The sequence below is a fragment of the Sceloporus undulatus genome, chromosome 5, assembly GCF_019175285.1.
Source record: "Sceloporus undulatus isolate JIND9_A2432 ecotype Alabama chromosome 5, SceUnd_v1.1, whole genome shotgun sequence".
NCBI lineage: Eukaryota > Metazoa > Chordata > Lepidosauria > Squamata > Phrynosomatidae > Sceloporus > Sceloporus undulatus.
This window is the reverse complement of record NC_056526.1, coordinates 106,703,763-106,726,647: the sequence shown is the minus strand read 5'-3', so window position 1 is coordinate 106,726,647 and position 22,885 is coordinate 106,703,763. Positions and strand designations below refer to the sequence as shown.

Sequence of the window (22,885 nt, the reverse complement as noted above, 5' to 3'; positions counted from 1 at the left end):
GTCATGACGTAATCTTGGCGGCGGCCGTGTGGAACGGCGGCCGGAAGCACCGCCCCTTCCTAACCCTAGTACGCGCTCCACACATACTATATGGCGGTGTATAACCCACCAGGGTGTGCTTATTTTCATTCGCATATTCATGTACTGTATATTCATATTTTAACATTTTGTAAGGCAATAACATTGTTCAAATTAGAACAGTTTTATTTAAGTAAATTCAATACTTAACTCAAAGCATATGTAATTTTTACACATAAAAAAAGTTTGGGAAGAGGAGGAGCTGAGATCAGGGTCTCCAAGTCTTGTACCCCTATTGAGTAGCTCTTGCATCTGCCCCTGTGGACCTGCTCCACAATTTGAGAACCACTGCATTATTCCATGGTAAGGATGGAAAGAATATTTGAAAATATTTTTTTAAATTGTCAAAAAGAGAAACTCTGATGAGAAGACTCCTGGACTGAAGCTAATATTTGTCCTGTTGGGACTTATTCTGTGCAAAATTCACACATGGATGTTTTTTGTTTTCCAGAAAACATGATTTTCTACATAGGGTGGAAAGTTTTCTGTACAGAAAATAGAATTTCTACTCAAAAATATTTTCTGCACCTAAAATGCTATGTCTATGCAGAAAATGCTGTTATTGGGGACTTATTCTGCTCCAGAATAGTAGATATAGCACATAGTGATTTGCATAGAAAACAACATTTTCTGTGCATGTGGGTGTTGGTCAGAATAAGTCTCAAATTATGAATAGACTCACAGTGAGAAGAAAATTACTAAACGTAATTGTTTGAGAAGAAAATTAGTGAAAAATTAATTCCCTATGGAACCAAAAGAAGCACTTTTCAAGTATCTGAATGTCTACCATAGAGAAGGAGGCAAAGATATGGTATGTAGAAGGTAAGACTAGATCTATACCTAGAGGGTATCCTGTCCTAATATAGTTTGGGATTCCTAGAAGAAACCAGACTATAGCATTGATACTGCCTGAAAGAGCATGGATCACATCAGATAAATCTAGATCCAAAACTGAGCCTTAATCCAGACCAGATAAACACTCCTGCTGGTCAGTAGGAAAACCAACCTGGAACTAGGATCACCACCTGTTCTGGATGGGATTGTTCTCTGTCTGAAAGATCAGTTTCAAAGTTTGGGGGTGCTCAGTGCTGGAAAGCCAGGGTGCTATGGTAGTCAGAATTGTATTTGCCCAGCTTCAGCTGGTTACCCAGCAGAGCCCTTTCTTGGGTAAGGCAGATTTATCCCCAGTGGTCCATACCTTAGCTTCTTCTTGACTAGACTACTGTAACACGCTCTATGTGAGGCTGTCCTTGAAAAGAGTTCGAAAGCTGCAGCTAGTGCAAAATGCAGCACCCAAACTGGTATCAAGTGTGCACTTTAGAGGCCATATAACACCGTACCTGCAAGAACTACATTGGCTTCCAATTTGTTTTTGAACTAATTTCAAGGTGCTGATGTTGATCTGCAAAGCCCTAAATAACTTGGGGCCAAGATATCTGAAAGACCGCCTCCTCCCATGTGAGCCTGCCAGAAATTTGAGATCTTTGGAGAGGTCCCTGTTGTGTGCCCCAGCATCTTGTGAAGTTAGGTTGGCGAGTACACATATCGGCAAAGATTCACTATAGCAGCACCTTGACTGAGGAATCCCCTACCCAAGGAGTTAGGCTGGACCCATCGCTTTTAAGCTACTGGCAGGCAGCCTAACCAGTGCTGTTCTGCATGGCCTTCAGTGTTTGAATTTTCTGTTATTAAACTGTTTCGAAACCAGATTCTAGGATTGTTTTTAGACTGCTTGTAGGAGTTCTTAAAGAGTATTTTAATGTGTTTTTGAAATGTTTTTATCTTTGTATTACTTTAAAGTTTTCATTGCCTCGGAAGCCCTTTTGGGCTGGGAGGTGATACAGAAATACTACAGATAAATAATATCCAATGAAGCAATATCCCATCCAGTAAGACTGGTCAGGTTAGCCAATGCTAATTCCCAAGGGATGTCGAGGAAAGGTATGTCCTGTCAGGATCATGGATAGGCGCAGGCTGGAACTCCCCCAAGAGTAAATATTTCTTTATTTGGTATGTCTTAGCTCACAAGCTTACATATCAGCTGCTGTTAAATTCAAGCCTACACATATTTCCTTAGAGCAAAGGCCCACTGAGACTAATCAAACTTACTAGCAAGTAAATATGCACAGAATGGCAATCTCTGAATAATTTTATGTTGCCAGTATGTTAGAGAAAATTCCTATATTCCAACAGATTGTGCAGATTTAATAAAAACTTTGATACCTTTCCATGTACATGTAATATAAGCTGGCCTAACAGAATTTGACTGAAGTCCTCAGTTCTCAAATGATATTTGACCTCATTAGAAGAATGATGAAAAATGACAGTACACATATCCCAAAGCATGAAGAGAAAGGAAATCAATTAATCAATAAGTCAATGGGAAAGAAAATCAAACAGAAGAGAACATCTGGACAAATATGCTACTTGCTTGTAAGAAAACAAAGTATTTCCCTCATGCCCAGGAACAGAAAGTTTATTTCACCACTGGTTTCAAATTAAGGCATAAAGAAACCTTCATTTCATGAGGCTAAATATTAATCTTGTGTCCACTGAATTGAACTTAAAATAATAATCTTCATAAAGGAACTACTGCAATTTCAAGTGATTACAATGCTAAAAGCAATTATATTTAACCAGATGAGTATCTCGCCATAGTTTAAATTCCCCATGGTGTCATTTCGCATTATATTTGAGAAATTCCTCAATAAAAATGTCAAATAGAGAATGAGTTGAGTTCCTCCAAGGGCAGACTTGGAACATTTCCAATATAAATGTGTAGCTAAGGAATCTCAACTAAAAGGGGTAGAAATAAAGCTCATTCAATTAAAGTAGAAAGAGAAAAGGTTTAAACAGAAAAGACAGGAGGCAAATAACCCATCAACTCCATCTCCTTGCCTTAAAATAGACAACACCTTTGCAGGGTCTTTGATTTTATTTATTCTATAATACCAACATTTGTGCAAAACAGATCCCATGAGAAGGCTGGGCCATACTCATTTATGAAGCAATTTCTTTCTAATGCCCTTTCCCAGTTTTAAAATGAGAAATCTGGTCCACAAAACTGAGACAAGAAAACGTTGACTAAACACTGCTAATTTTTATTGACCCTCTGACAAGATCTTACAAAGTGGCTTACAATAATAACATTAAAAACATGTAACAAACATTTAACATTAAAGCTGAACATCCAGCTGCTGACAAACTGTTTTGCCCAACAAAAATTTTATTGGATGGAAACATTCATAATGAAGAGCCAAGATGCTATTTGTCCACACCAGCAAGATCTTTGTAGTCTTTGGAGGAAATCTTATTTCAACATCTTGAGATGACCTCTAGGTCAATAAAATTGATTTAGAAGCAATAATCTGATTGGGAACACTTTCCCATGCTATCTAATATTTCACTCAGGTGACACATGGAATTGTTTGCTACACAAAGGATGAATGTTACAATGAACTTCTGTTTTATTTGAGGTGTTAATTTAAAGTTTACCAAAATGTGGAGGGTAAAAATAAGTGAGAACTTTCATTACGAAACTGGTGCATCTGAACAAAACTCACATGCTGTGCTCTTAAGGTTGCTTCAACATAAGATGTCTGGCTCAGGCTCAAGGAACAAAAAGACATAGAAGACAGCTAAAACCCAGATAACATTATTTTCTGAAGGCAAGTGATGTGGTTTAAAAGCCAAAGGGAAACTAAACCAACCTGTACACACCTGCTAAAAATCCAGTTGTTAGACCCAAACAGACGACTAAATCAATAGAAGTTACTGAAGTGTTTATTTACAGGTGTGAGATACTACCTATGGATGGTTTTCAAAGTATTTTCCCTCACAGATGCTGAAGGGGATTTATATGGGGGTGAAGACCAAATACGAGCCCATGCAGTGTCTGAAATCGTGGTTTTGAATTCTCCTCGTCAGACTCAGTGCATATATTGGCCTTTCCCATATGTGTATTCCAGGAGAGATCTGTAGATAACTGTTGCCATCCCTTTAGCATGAGATGCAGTGTTCAAACAAATGTTTTCAAAAAAGGAGAGCGGATAGATTTATATGAATTTTAAAGAACATGAATTCCAGATTTATAGGAAATACATCTAATGGCTCAGAATACTAATAACAGATACATTTTAATGGACATTTCAAAATCTATAGAGTAGCTGAACTATAATATCCTGCCTTGAAAAACAGACAACTGTCAAACCTGCTTACATTTTAAAAACTTAACATATGTAAATGGGAAGCAAGAAGGATATTTATTTCTCTCAGAAAGATAACAACTCCAGATCATACTGGATTCTGCTAAAACATCAACCTTATTTTTCCTACTTATTACTTACAATTTTACTTTTTTCATGATAATAAATAGTTAATGTGGTATTTTTTAAATAAAAAAATACTTCAACTATTCAGCTTGTTTCTCTGAGAAATGAAACTGAAAAGCTCACTTCAAAAGCCACAAACAAATTGGTTCTGCAATCCATCTAAACAATTATTCCCTTATGAACGTGAATGAAAAAGACAATGCAAAGCTGAAGTAATTACACAAAATCTATTCCAGAAATTCTGTATTTGCCTCCAGTCAATCTTGACATCAGTGGGAAATTACTATAGGGTGGAGCCACAGTTTTCACTGCACCGTCTAGAATAAACTTTAGGGATGTAATGGAGATCAGTGGGGCACAGGTATCCTTCACAGATAGAAAGACTTTCCTGTCACAGAGCATTATTTTTGAATCCACTTTTTAAAAGGAAATTTAAAACAGGTTGAACACTCCTAATCTGGAAATCCAAAGTACGAACACTTCTAAAACCTGCATTTTTTTATTGCTAGCCACCTGCTTCCACGTTCAAGGTGGTGGCTGTATCACTCTTGCTCATTCACCTTGCAGGTCCTCAGTCTGTCTCCAGCCTCACGTCTCATTCACAACACAACTAACTAACAGAAGAGACTCAAAGCTGAAGAGAGATGAACAAGCAGGAGTGCTACAGCCATCACTTCAAAGGTGGATGCAGGCGGCTGGTAGCAAAAAGACAGGAGGCTGGAGAGAGACTGAGGAGCTGTGAAATGGTGAGAATTCAAATATAGTACTCAGTGCAAATTCACACACACACACACACACACACACACATCATTTCACAGATCTTAGTATCTTTCTTTGGCCTCACAAATACAGCACAGGTACATAGTATGCTACTTGTGTACACCAAAATTCAAATAAATCCAAACAAAACTTCCTTCACCTGAAACACTTCCGCTTCCAAGAATTTCAGATAAGAAATAGTAAACTTATATTACAGTGTCAACTATCAACAAGGAGGCGAGAACACTATCCAGTGAGAACTCTATACTTATACATATTATTAATTCTATACATACAACTCATTCACTCTCCATTATATGATTAATACCTCTCAATTATATAATACCTCTCCATTATATGATTTTATGCAGCACAGTGTTCTTTGCAGCCTGAAGAGGAAGAGCCCTCCCCTCCCTCCTTCCAACTGTCATCTTCTGGCCTGGGAGGGAGCGAAAGGACAGGCCCAACGCCATCAGGCCCGGCCTTGATTAAGAAGCAGAGCCCTCCCTCTAGTCCATCTGCCTTGGTCCAAGCCTCAGAGGGAGAGAATAATGCTGGACCTGATCCCCTCCACCCCTCACCATTCCCTTCTCCTTTTGTGTCGTGTCTTTTAGATTGTAAGCCTGAGGACAGGGAACCCTCTATTATCCCCTCTGTTGTAAGCTGCCCAGATTCCCAGTGATTGGGCAGCATATAAATAAATCCTATTATTATTATTATTATTATTATTTGCCTAACGTTTTGCAATTTCTGCCAAAGTCTCTTAAAAGCTGAATGTCAAAAGCAAAAATGCATGGGAAGCTTTATTTCCTGGTAAGACATAAAATTATTTCTGTTTTCTTATCAACCTGACGCCTAGACAATTGTGTCTCTGAATGTTTATGAACTTAACAGGTGAGTTATTGCAAAAAATGACCAAGCAATTTTTTCCCAGAGTAATGACTCACCAAGGCAGTTGTGTCCATCGTGAGCCAGCATGAACCCATCGTAGCACGTGCACCTGTAGTTGCCAGGAATATTGATGCATTCATGTACACATCCTCCATTGTAGAAGTCATTTTCACACTCATCAATGTCTAAGAACAGAGGAGAAAAGCCCACTAGGTCATTTAGCAAAAACCATTGTTAGTTATATTGCACACAATGCATGAAGAACAACATAATTTTAAAGATATTGTTATTGTATGATAGTAGCATACCTTGAGTTACATTATAATATTCATTTATAAGAGTGCTTTAAAGTCATTGCCATAATGCAAACCTAATTAGATATTCTATCTACTTGGCTACTGAGAAACAGACATGAATATATGAAACATTGCTGAGGTGGCTTGGCACAAATGCCCTTAGACTAGTTCAGGCATAATATTCTAGATCAAATAAACTGTAGCTTCTTGAAAGAGGAACAAGTGATGAGCTTTAACACATTTTCCTCCTCTTGCACACAGAGCTTGGCCATGATATCAGAACCAGGCAACTATGCTTCATATGGTCCCTACCAACAATAAACCAGGATAAAATCTTATCTATTTTTTTCCTCATAAGGATTTGCTGCTTTCCTTACTGTGTATCTTAGACATGTCTAGATTTTAGATTATTTTATCAGGTCATAATCTGTTTGCTTAAAAAAAAAAAAGATCTGTATGTATGCTCCTGATCTCTCTACATACTGATTCTACAGATTAACATGGCTATATCTTTTAATAATATTGTGTGTGTGTGTGTGTGTGTGTGTGTGTGTGTGTGTGTAAACCAAAATTCAGGGTAGGAATAAAAAAATTGAGAAAGGACAGGAAAAAGCCTGAAATTTTCTGTGATGAGGAAAATGTCCTTTGGCTCCAAATGTCCTTTGGAAAAAAGCAGTGAGAACAACAATAAAATTGCTTCTGAGACATTTCACCAGTCTAGAAGAACTCTATTTCTAGGAAAGATATAAAGACAAAATTCTTCAAATTGTTGCCAAGTTGTTTTGATGCTTATTGTAATGATTTCACCGTTATATTGTTAACTTGTTTTAGTGATGTTTGCTAACCACTTTGAGCACTGCTTTTTAGTGGAAAAGCAGAATACACAATATTCTAGCAGGATTACAAACATATGCAGAGTTCGAATCGCCATAGAGAAACAGAAGAATTATCTTTTGCACCTATATGTTTTTTTTTAAGTTTACTATAAATCAATCATTTCAGAGAAACAACAAGAAGCTGCAAAAGCTGAAATTGCTAAATGAAATTAGACCAATAGGGTCAAAGAAAACAAGGTAGATTATATTTACAAATTTTCATATCCTATAGTATACTACCATTTAAAATAATACACATGTGCAGGCATTGCATGTAGAAGTCTAAGACTATTTGATTTTCTTCTTTGTTTTACAGTACTTTATACCTGTTAAGAAAGCCTTTAAAGCTTTGGTAACAACCAAAGTCATCCAAAAGAATAATAACGAACAATAATAATCTTAACTACAGTCTAGACTCCCCCAACTCAAAGCATTGTCTCTGAGCTTGCCTTGATGACAGACCTTCCAAGTTGTGCGATATTTGGCCCGAATGTATGTTTTTCTTTCATACTGTGCCCTTTTGCTATTGGATCTGGAACTAATTTGGGAAGCATAAATTGCAATTGACTTTCAATAATTTATGTTCTTGAACCTCTGTAGAAATACAGCCATCAGGAAGCTGTCTGCCTGCATAAATCTTAAACATCATTTCATCTAAATCAGCTATCCAATTGCAAAACATTGCACTTGGGGAAATCATAAACAGTGCAGCTTGGATACTAAAATGGCCTGAAATGTAATGTTTTCATTGCTGATATGTCAGTAGTTGGCTACATAGATGTATTTATTCAGACATCAGAAGGGAATACATACGTCAGTACCATGTTGAAAGAATGTAACTTGAAATATATGATGTGTCAGTAAAGAAGCATTAGAGAGGAAATAAAACTGGCTTTGCTTAAAGACAAGGAAATGTAATGGTCAAGTTGTATTAATGCATACAAGGAACAATGTAGAACGTACACTTCTAATATTCTGTTTGGCTTTGCTTTTTGAAAATTAATCAGGTCTACTAATCTGTTCAAGTGAGCCAGTGTGGTGTAGTGGTTTGAGCATTGGACTATGATTGTGGAGACCAGGTTTCTAATCTCAGCTCAGCCATGGAAAACCACTGGGTGACCATAGGTAAGTCACACTCTCTCAGCCTCAGAGGATGGCAATGGCAACCCCCGTCTGAAAAAACTTGACAAGAATACCCCATGATAGGGTCAGCATAAGTCAGAAATGACCTGAAGGCACACAACAACAATAACAAATGCTGTTCAGTGCCAATATGGTGTAACAGTTTGAGCATTGGTCTACAATCCTGGAAACCAGGGTTCAATTCCCAACTCAGCCATGGAAACCTACTGAGTGACCTTGGATTCACTCTTAGCACCAGAAAATCCCATGATAGGTCACCATAAGTTGGAAATAACTTGAAGGGACACAACAACTATTCTGTTAAAGCAACTTAATAAATATATTAATTATTTAGACTTGTAAATCTATATATTTACAGATATAGATATATATTTATACAAATAAAATCAGTGATACCAATGAAGGAAAAGAAACTCTTATTTTCCTTTTAAGATGAAGCATCCTCAAGCCAGGAAGAGGCATTTTGTTCCTTGTGCAATAGAACAGGGAGCACCTCTACTAAGAGGTACATACATTTTTGTAAGCACGGTTTCTTTAAAAACTAGAGTCCTTTTAATCAAATGAGCATGTTGCTTACCTGTAACTGTGGTTCCTCACGTGGTCTTCTGTGAACTCACAAATGGGGCTCTCAGAAAACATTCTACATACAAGCTTTTTTGGTGGAAACCCTACGCCTACTCCCTACTCCCACAGCAAGCATGCCTAGGAATGTTTCAATTATCTCTCCTCAATTTCTAGGATTCCAAATGAGAATAGACATGGACGGAGGGGAGGAAGAAGGGTTGTGTGAATTCATAGATGACCACTCAGAGAACCACAGTTATAGTAAGCAGCCTAATCTTCTTCTTCATGGCCTTTATGAATCAGACAAATGGATGACTGACAAGCGTACTCACCAGTGTAGGGTTCCATACCATGATAGCAAGGATGAGAGAACAGCACAGCCAAAACATACATCAAACAAACATACATACATAGAGATTGTACCACTAATGTAGATTTGTTGGAACCAAGAGTACCAATTGGTGGTGATGAAGGTGGGACTGAAGAGGCATTAGTATCAGAAGTACCACAAACAAAAATGGAGCTACATGAACTGTGGTAGATACAGTAAAAATATGAGCTTTTGAGGAAGTGGGCAACTAACTATTGCAGATGGAGACTGGGGATGGGGGCAGTATTGTGAGAGTAGCCCTTTAGATGCTTTGAATGATGATATCCTTGCTCTGGGACCAATGTAAAAGCATAATGTTGATAGGGAGACCGTTTGTAATTGGGAGAATAATATGACCTTGACAAATCCTTCCATTCTGCTTCCCTTCTATATATCTCAAGCCTCTGTGATGGTTAGAGCAGACAGTTCACAGAGAACATTCCCTTCAATTAGTGGTTCTTGTATGAGCTTGGATCAGAGATGTGCAGCCCTCTTGGTACCATTTAGAATGAGAGTGGGAAGGATGTAGGCATGTCAACCCTGTGTTTGAGCTATTACAAAAAAAGTGGCAAAGTCGCTGGGGAAAGTTTTAGAAATAGCAATAGCAAGTACATTACTAGCCACAAGCTACTTCCAGTGGGACAGTGGATTCTATGATCAGAGAGATGAGGTAGCTGGAAGATGAATTGAAGCACCTAGACTGGGCTCTACAGACTAATGGTTACTCCAGTTCAGACATCAAACGGGCTGCCAGACCCAGAAAAACCCATAGGAGTGAAGACAGACAACCACCCAAAAGAAAGATATTTTTACCATACATCAAAAGTGTCACAGACAGAATAGGGAAACTGGTGAGGAAACACAACCTCCAAATGATCTACAAACCATCAAGAAAATCCAACAAATGCTGAGCTCAGTGAAGGACAGGAGTGACCCTCTCATGGCTGCAGGAATCTACCACATACTGTGCATCTGTGGACAAGTCTACATAGGGACCACCAAATGCACTTTTCAAACATAAATCAAGGAACACAAGAGACACTGACTGGGTCAGCCAAAAAATCAGCAGTAGCAGAACACATTATAAACCAGCTTTAGGTGCAATCAGCTTCTGGGTGCAATACAAGGTGTTGGTTATTACCTTTAAATCCCTACATGGCTCGAGACCAAGTTACTTGCGGGAACGCCTCTCCTTACATAATCCACCCCACACACTTAGAACATCCGGAAAAAAATTGTTGGAATACTGTAACACTCGATTAACTACAACTTCCCATAGAGCATTTGCTGCCACAGTGCCTAAATTGTGGAATAGTTTACTGGAAGAGATCCGTCTTATTACCACCTTAGATGCCTTTAAGAAGGCACTTAAGACAGATCTCTTTCGGTGGGCTTATCAGCCAGATTTAGTATAAGAGACTATGCTTCTGGATCATGTCAACAACTGTCAGGTCAGAATACACTAGGAGACGACTGAAATCCTCAAACACCTGGACAACTTCAATAGGACAGAGGAAATCTTTAAAGTAAACAAAGTTTGGCTACCAGTCATGAAAAACACCAAAATTAAGACCCAGCAAATGCAAATGAAAACCATCCACGTTTTTCTCAGCAGACAATGAATCACTAATTAGCAATAGCAATAGCAAGTACATTTCTATACCATTTATCAGTGTACTTAAGCACTCCCTAAGCGGTTTACAAATTGTAAGCTAATTGCCCCCAACAATCTGGGTACTCATTTTAAACACTCTGAGGCCTTGCCATTCAGCAACAGAACAACACAGATTAGCATGTAAATCACTTTCTCTCAACCAAGGGTCACATAGTATATATATCCCACTCATTTCCATACCAGCATTCTCCAAATATTCCAGCCCAGATGCTGATGAAATGTCAGGAATAAACTCATCCAGAACATGGCAACATAGCCTGAAAAAAACATAAAAAATCTAACATTTCTATACCATTTATCAGTGCACTTAAGCACTCTCGAAGTAGTTTACAATGTGTAAGGTAATTGCCCCCAACAAGCTGGGTACTCATTTTAGCGACCTCGGAAGGATGTCCGGCTCAGTTGACCCTGAACCCCTGGCCATGTAGGAGATGCTTCCCATATTTCCCCCTTGGTGAATGAAACCATGCAGAGGATCTTGGGAGACTGGCGGCATGTTGGCTGACACAAATTGTCTACCAAAGGCAACATTAAGGTTTCAAATATAATAATGCAACAGCGTAGTAGCAGAAATCTGGCAATCAGTATTGAAGTACAAGGCTGAATGGACTGTAGTGTGATTCAAACAGGTATGATCTAAACCACAGCTTGAATCAAAGAGCCTGAATTTGAACAAGTCAAACCGGAACGGATCTCCCGCGTAAGGGAAGGGACCATTGTAATTATGTCCCTGGGTGGAGCACCTTGTCTCCTCTTAAGAGTTGACAGTAAGGAGGAATTAAATCATATCCTGATATTCCTCTCATTCAGGAATCCCACAAATTCTCATATTTAAGCATCTATTTCTGTCCTCCAAATCCTGCATTTTACTTGTGAGATAGTCATTCATTTGTTGTAACTCCTGTATGTGGGCCTCATGAGAATGACCCTGTTCAAGAGCCGTATTAGCTTTTTCTATATCTCCAGGGCAGCAAGCTTTGAGCTCACCGGCTCAAGGATGAGTGTCCACTCCTTTTGTAAGTCCTGCACTAAATCTACATGAAGTCTTTCCAGGAGGTCTGAAAATAATGGGTGGAAAATGACTCTCACTTCTGCCTCCCTTCCTCATGTCATCTGTCTCTTCTGATTGAGTTTTTGGCTCTTTAAGAGATGAACAGAAATCCAAAATTGCTTAATCCACTGCCCTTTTAGCTCTTTGCCTCAGATAGGTATTTTTGCTCTTAAAAGCTGGGTGAAATTCATTCCAATTAATTGGTAAAAGCTGAGATCTTGTCCTGTTCAAGTTTTCTGCATCCACCATGATCGATGGCTAGCCACACGCCCCGATAATTTTTTTTACATTGTTTTGCCATAATTGTGCAATTATGCTACTGGAGCAGGTTAGCAACATGCCACAATTAATCAACTATGGCAAAACAATTTTTTAAGAACCCACCAGGGAACTGAATAAAAGCAACCAATATGAACCAACAAGTGGATAGGGGCACTATAGAAACATGTGGATGAGGTGGGCATATTATGAGCCCCACTGAGTATGTGATTTCAATTTGAAGAGAAAAATGGCAGCAGCAAAATACAGTCGTCCCTCCTTATCCACACATTTCTTATCCATGCATTCAAGCATCCATGACTTGAAAATATTCCAAAAAAGTATAAATTTCAAATAGCAAACCTTGATTTTCCATTTTATATAAGGGACACCATTTTACTATGCCAATGTATTTAATGGGACATGAACATCAATGGATTTTGTTATCCACGAGGGTTCCTGGAACGAAACCCCAGCAGATAACAAGGGCCCACTGTATATCAACACAGCGCAATTGTGGCAAAAGAATAAAAATAAAAATAAAAATAAAAAGCATGTGCTATGTAAGGAGGACATGGGGAGAAAGATGAGGTCATTACAGAGGAGTGATCATGAGGACATCATAACACTTCTGCAGAGAAGTATTATAGTGATTGTTTCTATACCGGTATGTTTCTGTTTACTTAAACAACTGGATTGCTGTGAGACAACAGGCTGGTGTGATAAAACCCTTTGTTTCAACAGCATACTACAAGATCAGGAAGAAACAAAAAGATGATGGATGCAATACACAGAAGAGCGATATACGAGAGATGACAAAATCAATGACACATGGAATGAAGAATCATACAAAGATGAACCCCAAATTCTAGAAAGGGGAATAATAAGAGAAATTGGGAAAAATAAATCACCAGGAACATATGATATTCTAGTTGAACTGCTACAATTCACACAGAAAGAAGCAACACTAGTATTAACTAAAATATGCTAACAAATATGGAAAACAAAATGCTGGCCAACAGACTGGAAACACTCAATATCCATCTCAATCCACAGGGGGGGAAAGGGAGACACAAAAGACTGCAGTAACTATAGGACCATAGCATTAATCTCCTATGCAAGGAAAAGTATGTTTAAAATTCTGCAACACATCTAATCACCTATGGAGAGAGAAATCCCAGAGGTGCAAGCTGGGTTCGGGAAAGGTAGAGGCACTACGGACCACAATGGAAACATACAATGGCTAATGAAGTACACCATGGAATTCCAAAAGAAAATCAGCATGTATTTTATAGACTATAGCAAAGCATTTGATTGCGTATATCATGAAAGGCCATAGAATGCCCTTAAAGACATGTCAGTGCCACCACATCTGATAGTTTTTATGAGAAATCTATACCCATAACAAGAGGCCACTATAAGAACAGAATATGGAGAAACAGAATGGTTCCCAATTGGCAAGGATGTGAGGCAAGGTTGCATTGTACCAACCTACTTGTTCAACTTGCACACACAAAATATTATATGAAGAGCAGGATTAGACTTAGAAGAAGGAGAAGTGAAGATAGGAGGAAGGAACATCAACAATCTAAAATATACAGATGGTACAATATAAATAACAGAAAACATCAGTGGCTTGAAACAATTACTAAGGAAGGTCAAGGAAGAAAATGAAAAGGCATACTTGCTGCTGAACATAAGAAAACAAAAATAATGATCATTGAAGAACTACATAAATTCAACCCATACAATGAGGAAATAGAAACATTAAAGATTATCTCATACCTTGGATCAAAAATTGATCAGAATGAAAACTGCAGTTAAGAGATAATAAGAAGACTAGAATTGGGAAGGGCAGCAATGAAAGCATTGTTTATTTATTTATTTTATTACTAGACAAAATGATAAACAGCAAGGATATACAATTGAGCACTAAAGTTAGAATTATTCAAGCCATGGTATTCTCCATCATTATGTACAGATGTGAGCGCTGGACAGTATAAAAAGGTGACAAAAAGAAATGTAGCTCATTTGCGATGTGGTGCTGAAAGGCTAAGGATACTATGGACAGCCAAAAAAGACAAACAAATGGGTCATAGAACAGATCAAGCCTGAAATATTCCTAGAAGCCAAGATGATCAAATTGAGGCTGTCATAATTTGGCCACAAAAGATACGGCTCATTAGAAAAAACAATAATGATTGGGAAAGTTGAGGGTAGTAGAAAGAGAGAAGGCCAAATGTCAGATGGATAAACTCAATTAAGGAGGTCACATGCAACAATCTCCAAATTTCAAGCAGAGCAATGAAGGACAGGGAGTCTTGGAGGATTGAGGGAAGTTAATAACAACAATAAATTCAACAACAGACAAAGATTTGCCTGAAAATCAACAATTACCACCTGGTTAACCTGACATCAATACCAGAAAAGATTCTAGAGCATATTATTAAACAGAGAGTCTGTGTACATTTAAAAAAGAATGCCATAATCACAAAAACTCAACATGGGTTTCTGAAAAACAAGTCACGCCAGACTTTTTAGATAAAATTCCCAGCTTGGTGATATCCTTTTTAGATAAAATTCCCAGCTTCTTAGATGGTGGTAACGCTGTGGATATAGCATATCTTGATTTCAGCAAGGCTTTTGACAAAGTCCCCCATTATTTTTTTGCAAACAAGCTAGTAAAATGTGGGCTAGGCAATGCAACTGTTAAATAGATTTGTAACTGGTTGACCAGCCGATCCCAAAGGGTGCTCAGCAATGGCTCCTCTTTATCCTGGAGATAAATGACCAGTGGGGTACAACAGGGGTGTGTCCTGGGCCCAGTGCTATTCAACATCTTTATTAATGACTTGGATGACAGAATTGGGGGCATAGTTATCAAATTTGCAGATGACACCAAATTAGGAGGAATAGCTAATACTCCAGAGGGCAGGATCAAAATTCAAAATGACCTGAATAGACTAGAAAGCTGGGCCAAAGCTAACAAAATGAAATTCAACACGGAGAAATGTAAAGTACAGTGAGCCCACACCATATGCGGGCTCGTTATAGGTGGCTTCCAGCTTACGCGGAAGCCGCCTGGAGAATGGGAAAATGGTGCGCATGCACAGTCGCACTACGAGCACAAGCCCCATTATATTTAATGGGGCTCGAGCATATGCGCTTTTGTAAGGCAAGGGCGGACTGTAGTGCACCTAGGAAGGAAAAATGAAATGCACAAATATAGGATGACTGAACGAGACTATGTGTGAAAGGGATCTAGGAATCCAAGTAGACCACTAGCTGAACATGACTCAACAGTGCTGTGCGGCAGCTAAAAAGGCCAATGCGATTTTAGGCTGCATCAATAGTGTCTAGATCTATGGAAGTAATAGTGCTACTCTATTCTGCTTTGCTCAGGCCCCACCTGGAATACTGTGTCCAGATCTGGGCACCACAATTCAAAAAGGATGTTGAGATGCTGGAACATGTCCAGATGGAAGGCAACCAGAATGCATAAGGGTCTGGAAACAAGGCCCTATGAGGAGAAACTTAAGGAGCTGGGTATGTTTAGCCTGGAGAAGAGACGGTTAAGAGGTGATATGATAGTCCTAATTAAATATTTGAAGGGATGTCATATTCAGGATGGAGCAAGTTTGTTTTCTGCTGCTCCAGAGAATAGGACCCAGAACAATGGATGTAAGCTAAAGGAAAAGAGATTCCACCAAAACATTCAGAAGAACTTCCTGACAGTAATAGCTGTTCGACAGTGGAACACAATCCCTCAGAGTGTGGTGAGGCCTCCTTTGGAGGCCTTTAAACAGAGGCCCGATGAATGTTTCTTGGTGGTGCTTTGATTGTGTGTTCCTACATGGCAGAATGGGGTTGTATGGGATGGCCCTTGGGGTGTCTTCCAACTCTATGATTCTATGCTTTTAAGGGTGTCCTCAAATTTGCCTTCCCCAATCATTTCAGCTTCAGTTCCTTAATGTATGACGAAGCTTTTAATAATGGTTCTCCTGCTCTTTTCTTCCTGAAATGTTTTAATATGATAATTAATTTAATTGTATGTTAATATTATAATTTATTGGGCTAAATCCAGTAGTTCCAACTACAGTAGACTTGAAAAGTCAACACTTATGTAATCTCACTGATCCAGTGGGTCTGCTTTAACTTTGACTAGTAATTGGATTTAGCCCATTCTGTTTAGCTGATGTTGTGAGCCACCTTGGGACCCAGTTATTGAGAAGAAAGTGGGGTATAAAATAAACGATTAAAAACCAAAAGAATCTTCTAACCTTATTTATAACATCATTTTTCAGTGTGAAGTATTAGTGCTATACTTACAATACAAATTGCCAATTTTTAGTAGTTTTGGGAGTCAAAATTGATGTTATCGAGGTCTGATGCCCACACTTCACAGAGATAGATGTTCAGAAATACAGAAAAGAGATGTTAAGGGTTATTTCCAAATCTATTTTTTAAAAATCTCCTTTGTCTTACATTGTGGACAGTGCTGGAATTCACATTCAGAGGGACCTGCAAAGAGCTGGCCTTTTCTAGACAAAAACAAAGGAAGAGACCAACCTTGCACTATCTTTTGAGTTTTCTACATCTGCTAGATGAGTTCTAAGACCAAGCACGGTGCAGTAGTTTGAGTGCTGGACAATGCCTCCAGAAAGCTGGGTTCAAATCCCTGTTCAGCCATGAAAATCCCCTGGGTGACCTTGGGCAGGTAATGCTTTCTCAGCCTCAGAGAATGGCAATGGCAAACCCTTTCTGAAGGAACCTGCCAAGAAAACCCTGTCATAGGTCCGCCTTAGAGTAGCCATAAGTCCAAAACGGCTTAAGGAAAAATAACACACATCAAACATCTTCAAAAGCAGAAGTTCTCAACTTTTGTGTGTCCAGACCCAGACGATTCAGAGAGTGTGACCTATGGGGAACGATCCTGGGAGCTGACGTCCAAAACATCCAGAGGCCCAAATGTTGAAAAACATGCAGGAAAGGTCAGGGTCAGTGAAGACTAAAAATAATGTCTGTCTTCCAAAGCCTGTCAAATATGGCAGATTCAAGCCTAATGGGAAAGATAGTGATTCACACATTCCATTGGGAACACTTGGGATTTAGGTCACTCTTTTCTATACTTTTCCAACTGTGCAACCATTCTTTCTGAGATGGAGAAAACAGAACCTATTTTTTTTTCCACCAGAGGTACTGCAGTTTAAGTGGCTACACCTCACATTCATTATCTGAAGTCCGTGGTATTTTAAGCAGATACTACTTCAATTACAAATATGAATACAGCCGCAAACAATCTTGAATTAATTTAGATTTCCTGCCAGCTATAACAGAGAGTGTATTTGAATTGCAGTCTGAACTTTTACTACCTTTTATTTATTGATGTGTTGTTTTTGATATTTCATCCATCTCAGACACAAGGTATGTTCTTGAGAGTGTCTACCTGAATTTCCGTGAAACAAAGAAATCCAGACATAGACCCCATTTGCTTCCCTTCCTCCCAGTGCTAGGGGAAAGAGGCCCATATAAAACATTACTTTTCTTAAGATTAAAAATGCATTCTGCGCTTAAACCTTAAGGTCTTGCAGCTGACATTTTAAAAACACACACACAAAAATCAATTAAGGACACTCCACATGCCCCTTTTGTTTTTATTGCTTTCCAGTTGTCATGATGCTTTCAAGATGCTAGAGCCTGAGGAAACTGTAAAAAATTTAAAAGGCCTGAGGACTGTTTGCTGAGACAAGGTCAAGGGTGAATAATGGGAATGGGAGACTCAAAGAAGAAAAACCTGACGTTCATTAGGGCAAGAAGAAAGGCACAAGTGCAACAGCTTCCCAAGGCTTGCTTTGCTTTGATGTAAGCACATTTTGAAAAGAAAAAAAGAGGAAGAGGGCCTTGTTATTTAACAACGAAACAATGAGACAAATGTCTCATCATTCATTTAAACTGTGATATACGTGGTGTTTTCCCCTTGTACCTATATATACATGAGATAGGCCTAACAAATAAGAATAATACATCTAGAAGTGCTTATCACACAATATATTTATTAATTCATGCAAAGTTCCAGAAGAGATTTTTGTTGATTTTCCTACTAGGGCTAATTTCTTTCCATGTTCTTCCTACTTGTGGGCCCAAAAGAAAGAATCTCCAAGCTCAACTTGCACTATATTTAAAACTCATTTTTAAAAAAAATACTCATCTCCAATTATGAGTCTATGTGCTGAGGGATGCTACTAAGCATCTGGTCCAAGAACGCCAGGTGATCCAGCAATTAACCAAATTTGTTCTCCTCGAGTACAATATTTAAATGGTCTATATTAGAGCTGATGGCAAACATTAACTTAGACTGGAGAAAGGGACACATCATGAACATCATGAGTGCCGGGGCTAACCCTTATAAGTTACCCTACTGATTGGCAGCCTCATACCAGCTTCTAAGTGCATAGCTAAACATAGCTCACAACATTGTAAGCTTTTAACATCAGACAAAAGCAACATTGTTTTTTTAAAAAGTCAATATGCAAAGTAAAACACCAAAAATGAAAACAAAACAAATGCAATAAAGAAAGCCTGGTGAAAACAGTAGTGTGTCAGCATGTTCCCTAATAAAAGGGGAAGGAACCAGCCCTGAGGGGCTACTGTGGCATAGGATTCCCAGGGCCCACTGCCAGAGAAAAGAAGGCTGTCCTCATAGCAGATGCCAACTTCATGGCAGAGTTTTAGGGTTTTGTTTGCTTGTTACTATTTGTGTGACGTGAAGGGATCAGCTGGATGGGCTAATAATTAATAGACTCTTGGAAGATGTTTTGATGTTTTTTGTTTATCCCTTTCTGCTTCTTCAGAATCTGGTTTGGGAAGGAAACCTCTAAAGATTTCAGTGTACATGATCAAAACTATGCTAAGAAGTATTAATTCAACAGTGACAGCATTTGTGAGATGGTGTTGAAAAAATGTAAATATTTTGCCGATTTACTTTTTTCTCTTTATAAATTCACAAATTTAGCAATTCTGGGGGGAAATGGATAGCTTATATAGCTGCATGGACACATACTGCTGATTTTCTTAGACACTTCTGAAGTATGGTATACTCATCCATAGTTTTTTTATGGGTTTTTCGGGCTATGTGGCTAGCAGAGTTTATTCCTGAAGTTTCACCAGCATCTGTTTTGCCAGCATTTTGCCAGCATCTATGGCTGGCATCTTCTCTGAAGATGCCAGCCACAGACGCCGGCAAAATGTTAGTAATCAACTCTTCTAGAACATGGCCACATAGTCCGAAAAACCCACAAAAAATAGAAATGGTAATCTTTTCATTCCATATTAACATAATAGCATAGCCATTTGAGTATTATAGATATAAAGAATGTAGATTAAATCTAGATTCTGGTATTTGTAGCTTTGGAAGTAATATTTGTGCATATAGCCATAACTGTCTGACAGCTATACTTTCTTCCTGTTATTTCTGTAGTGACTAGTAAGCCATACACATTTCAAATAACCATGTTGATTGATGTTTTTAAAAAAGGCAACCTCTAATTCTAACCAGTATTTCACACTTCACTGTTTCTGACAGATAGGCTCTACTTCAATTTTCCTGTTCAGTTACCCCAAACCTGCAAATTTAACAGACTAGGCTTGAGGCAACTGTTCATTTACAGCTCTCCTGACATTCCAAATTCTTCCCAATATCAGGAAGTCACCTCACAACAACATGTGCCAGGGATGAATACAAATCTAGGAACTGAACCAGAGCTAAAGAAGGAATTTCTACATTTTTATTTTAAATCGTATTATACAGGAATGTGGCAAACATCTGTGAAAAGGAAGGTCATACACTGATAACTATAACATAATGTAAGCCCTGCCACCATGATAATTTGCACCCAAAGCAAAGGTTTACACGGCCATTATTTTCTTAAATGAATGACTTTGTCTCTGTGTTGGTCACCCTACTGCTTCAGGGGGAATTGACCATCGCTGTCCATCTTAGTGTTGCCCTGATGAAAAGCAAAACTATACATTCAATGTACTGAGGGACTGTTTGTGGATTTTGCTGTGAACTGCCTTTGAGTTGCCCTGTTGTTGTTAACTGCCCCTGAGTCATCTCAGACTCATGGCATCCCTGCAGATGAGACTTCTCCAAGACCCTCTATCCTCCTTTGCTCTACTGAAGTCTTGTAGGTTCATGCCCATGACCTTCCTGGTTAGGTCTAAACATCTGGTGTATTGTATTGTCCTCCACCTTCCCTAGCATTATTACAGTCGGACCTTTGCATCCATGGGGGATCTGTTCTACACCTCCCCATGGTTACAAAAAAAAATGCAGGACCTCAAATCGCCTTGTCCCTAATGGTGGGGCAGTCGTGTGCATGTGCTGCCATTGGAGACAACAGGGCTTGCCATCCGCAGATGCTTAAATCAGCAGATGGCAAGTCATAGACAGCAAGGCCCTATTGTATCTTTTCTAACAATTCATGCTCATAATGTGGCCAAAGTACAAGAGATTTAATTTGGTCATCTTGGCTTTCAAGGAAATTTCTGGCTTTATCTGCTCAAGAACCCACTTGTCTCTTTAGCTGTCCCTGGCATCCTCAATGTACTTCTCCAGCACCACATCTCAAAAGAGTTAATTTTCCTCTTGTCTGCCTTCTTCGCTGTCCAGTTCTCATATCTGTATATGGTGACAGGAAATACAATGGACTGGACAATTCTAACTTTAGTTTTCAGTTGTATATCTTTGCACTTTATGATCCTGTCTGGTTCTTTTATAGTTGCCCTTCCCATTCTTACATTTCTTCTGATTTCTTGGCTGCAATCTCTATTCTGGTCATGCACAAAAGTAATGGAATATTCTACTCAATTTTTACCAAAGATGACAGAAGTACTCAACATTCTAATGAGGAATCAACTGTCCTGTGTTTCAATAGTGATTCCTCAGTAACATGTCCTTCAACATTTTAAAGAAAAATAAGCACAAAAGCACCCATGCCTCTTTGTAGCAGTCTATATTTTCACACCAGGAATTCTCACACTTCCATACTTGCCTTCAGAAAGAGTGCAAACCCATTGTTTTTCAGTTAGCTTCTGGTTTAGCTGGCTGCCAAATCATGATTTAACTTTATGCTATCATCTTTCCTATGATTGTTTCAATTAACTGCACAAATTGAATTTAAGAGAGTTGAATGTACTGTTTATATTGTTTTTCTCTGTCTTTTATAAACTTTGGGAAAGCAGCTGAACATATTTCATATAACCAAATTAAATAAATACAAACAGAACAAATTGTGCCAGAGCTTCCATTCTCATACAATTATGCATTGCAAGAAGCTCTTTTCCAAGAGCAGTACTCTTTGTTCCTCTATTCGGCAATCGAGTGTTCTGCTCCCTCTTCTCAAAAGGAGTACTGGGTTTCCACTGTTAAACACTGTCAAGTAACATACACCCACACATGAATAAAAAAAGTTAATATGATCTTTCATCTAACAATGGAAATGTTTCTGCTCATTATGGAACAGCTGAAACTTAAATAGATTCTTTTGTCATCTGGATAGGGGCTAATAGCAGGTATGGAAGAAAAGATATTCACTAGCATTGTGGGTTGGTCAGTCCATGCATAAGCACATATGTGAATATGCATCAAGAAGCCCGAGTAGGCACTCAACAGACAGATATAACATCTACAAACCACAGTGGAAGGTCTGTGGCACACACTAAAAATTACAGATTGCCCCTTCTAAATAGAGACACTTGGACTCAAGCATGTGAAACTGAGGCCTGTTACAGACTGCCAAAATAAAGCTGCTTCAGGTCTCTTTGGAGGTATGCTATTTAAATGATGCATGGGTCCTAAGAATCCGGAAGCTGCACCAAAGCTGCCCTCCAGTGCTTAGGAATAGAGTGTGGCTTTGGTGCGACCTCCGGACTCGTAGGACCCATGCATCATTTAAACAGCATACCTCCAAAGAGACCTGAAGCAGCTTTATTTTGGCAGTCTGTAACAGGCCTGAAAGATCAATAATGGTGTAGACTTTGCATGAAATGGCTTGCCTGCTTTTTCCCTTATGATGCACAGCTGAAGAAGGGAATTCAAGGTTGTGCAGCAATCTACCCCAGGAGGTACCAAGACTAGGGAAGAGGAATACATGAAGGCATGTCTGAATACTGAAGCTAGAGGTTTTCAATGGTTAGCCCTATTGCGGGAAGGAGGAAGGGGATTCTGGCTCTACTTGAGGTAGAAAAGTGTCTCTGCCATTACTGATAATGTTGGATATTATTGCGTGTTGATTCCAAGTACATGCAAGGCAATTAAGAGACTCGATCCTGGTTGATTTGTTGTTGTTGTTATTGTTGTTATCTGCCCTCGAGTCATTCCCTACTCATGGTAACCCTGTGGATGAGACAACTCCAACGTCCCCAGTCCACCTCCCATGATATGCTATACCATTCCTATGGCATGCCCCCAAACATGTTACTACAGACAAGGTCTTGAAACAGAACAAAAAGAGAGCTTCCACAGCCAAATGAGAGCAAAATAAATTATTATTATTATTATTATTATTATTATTATTATTATTATTATTATTAT

At 38.8% G+C, this 22,885-nt stretch overlaps 1 protein-coding gene across 1 annotated transcript in view; it reads right to left on the bottom strand.

Annotated features, from left to right (window-relative positions):
• Window positions 1-22,885, bottom strand: part of LOC121931679 (signal peptide, CUB and EGF-like domain-containing protein 1) — a 299,857-nt gene that overhangs the window by 243,578 nt on the left and 33,394 nt on the right. The window contains 1 exon segment of the mRNA XM_042469659.1: window positions 6,116-6,244. Coding sequence (XP_042325593.1) covers window positions 6,116-6,244 — 129 coding nt within the window.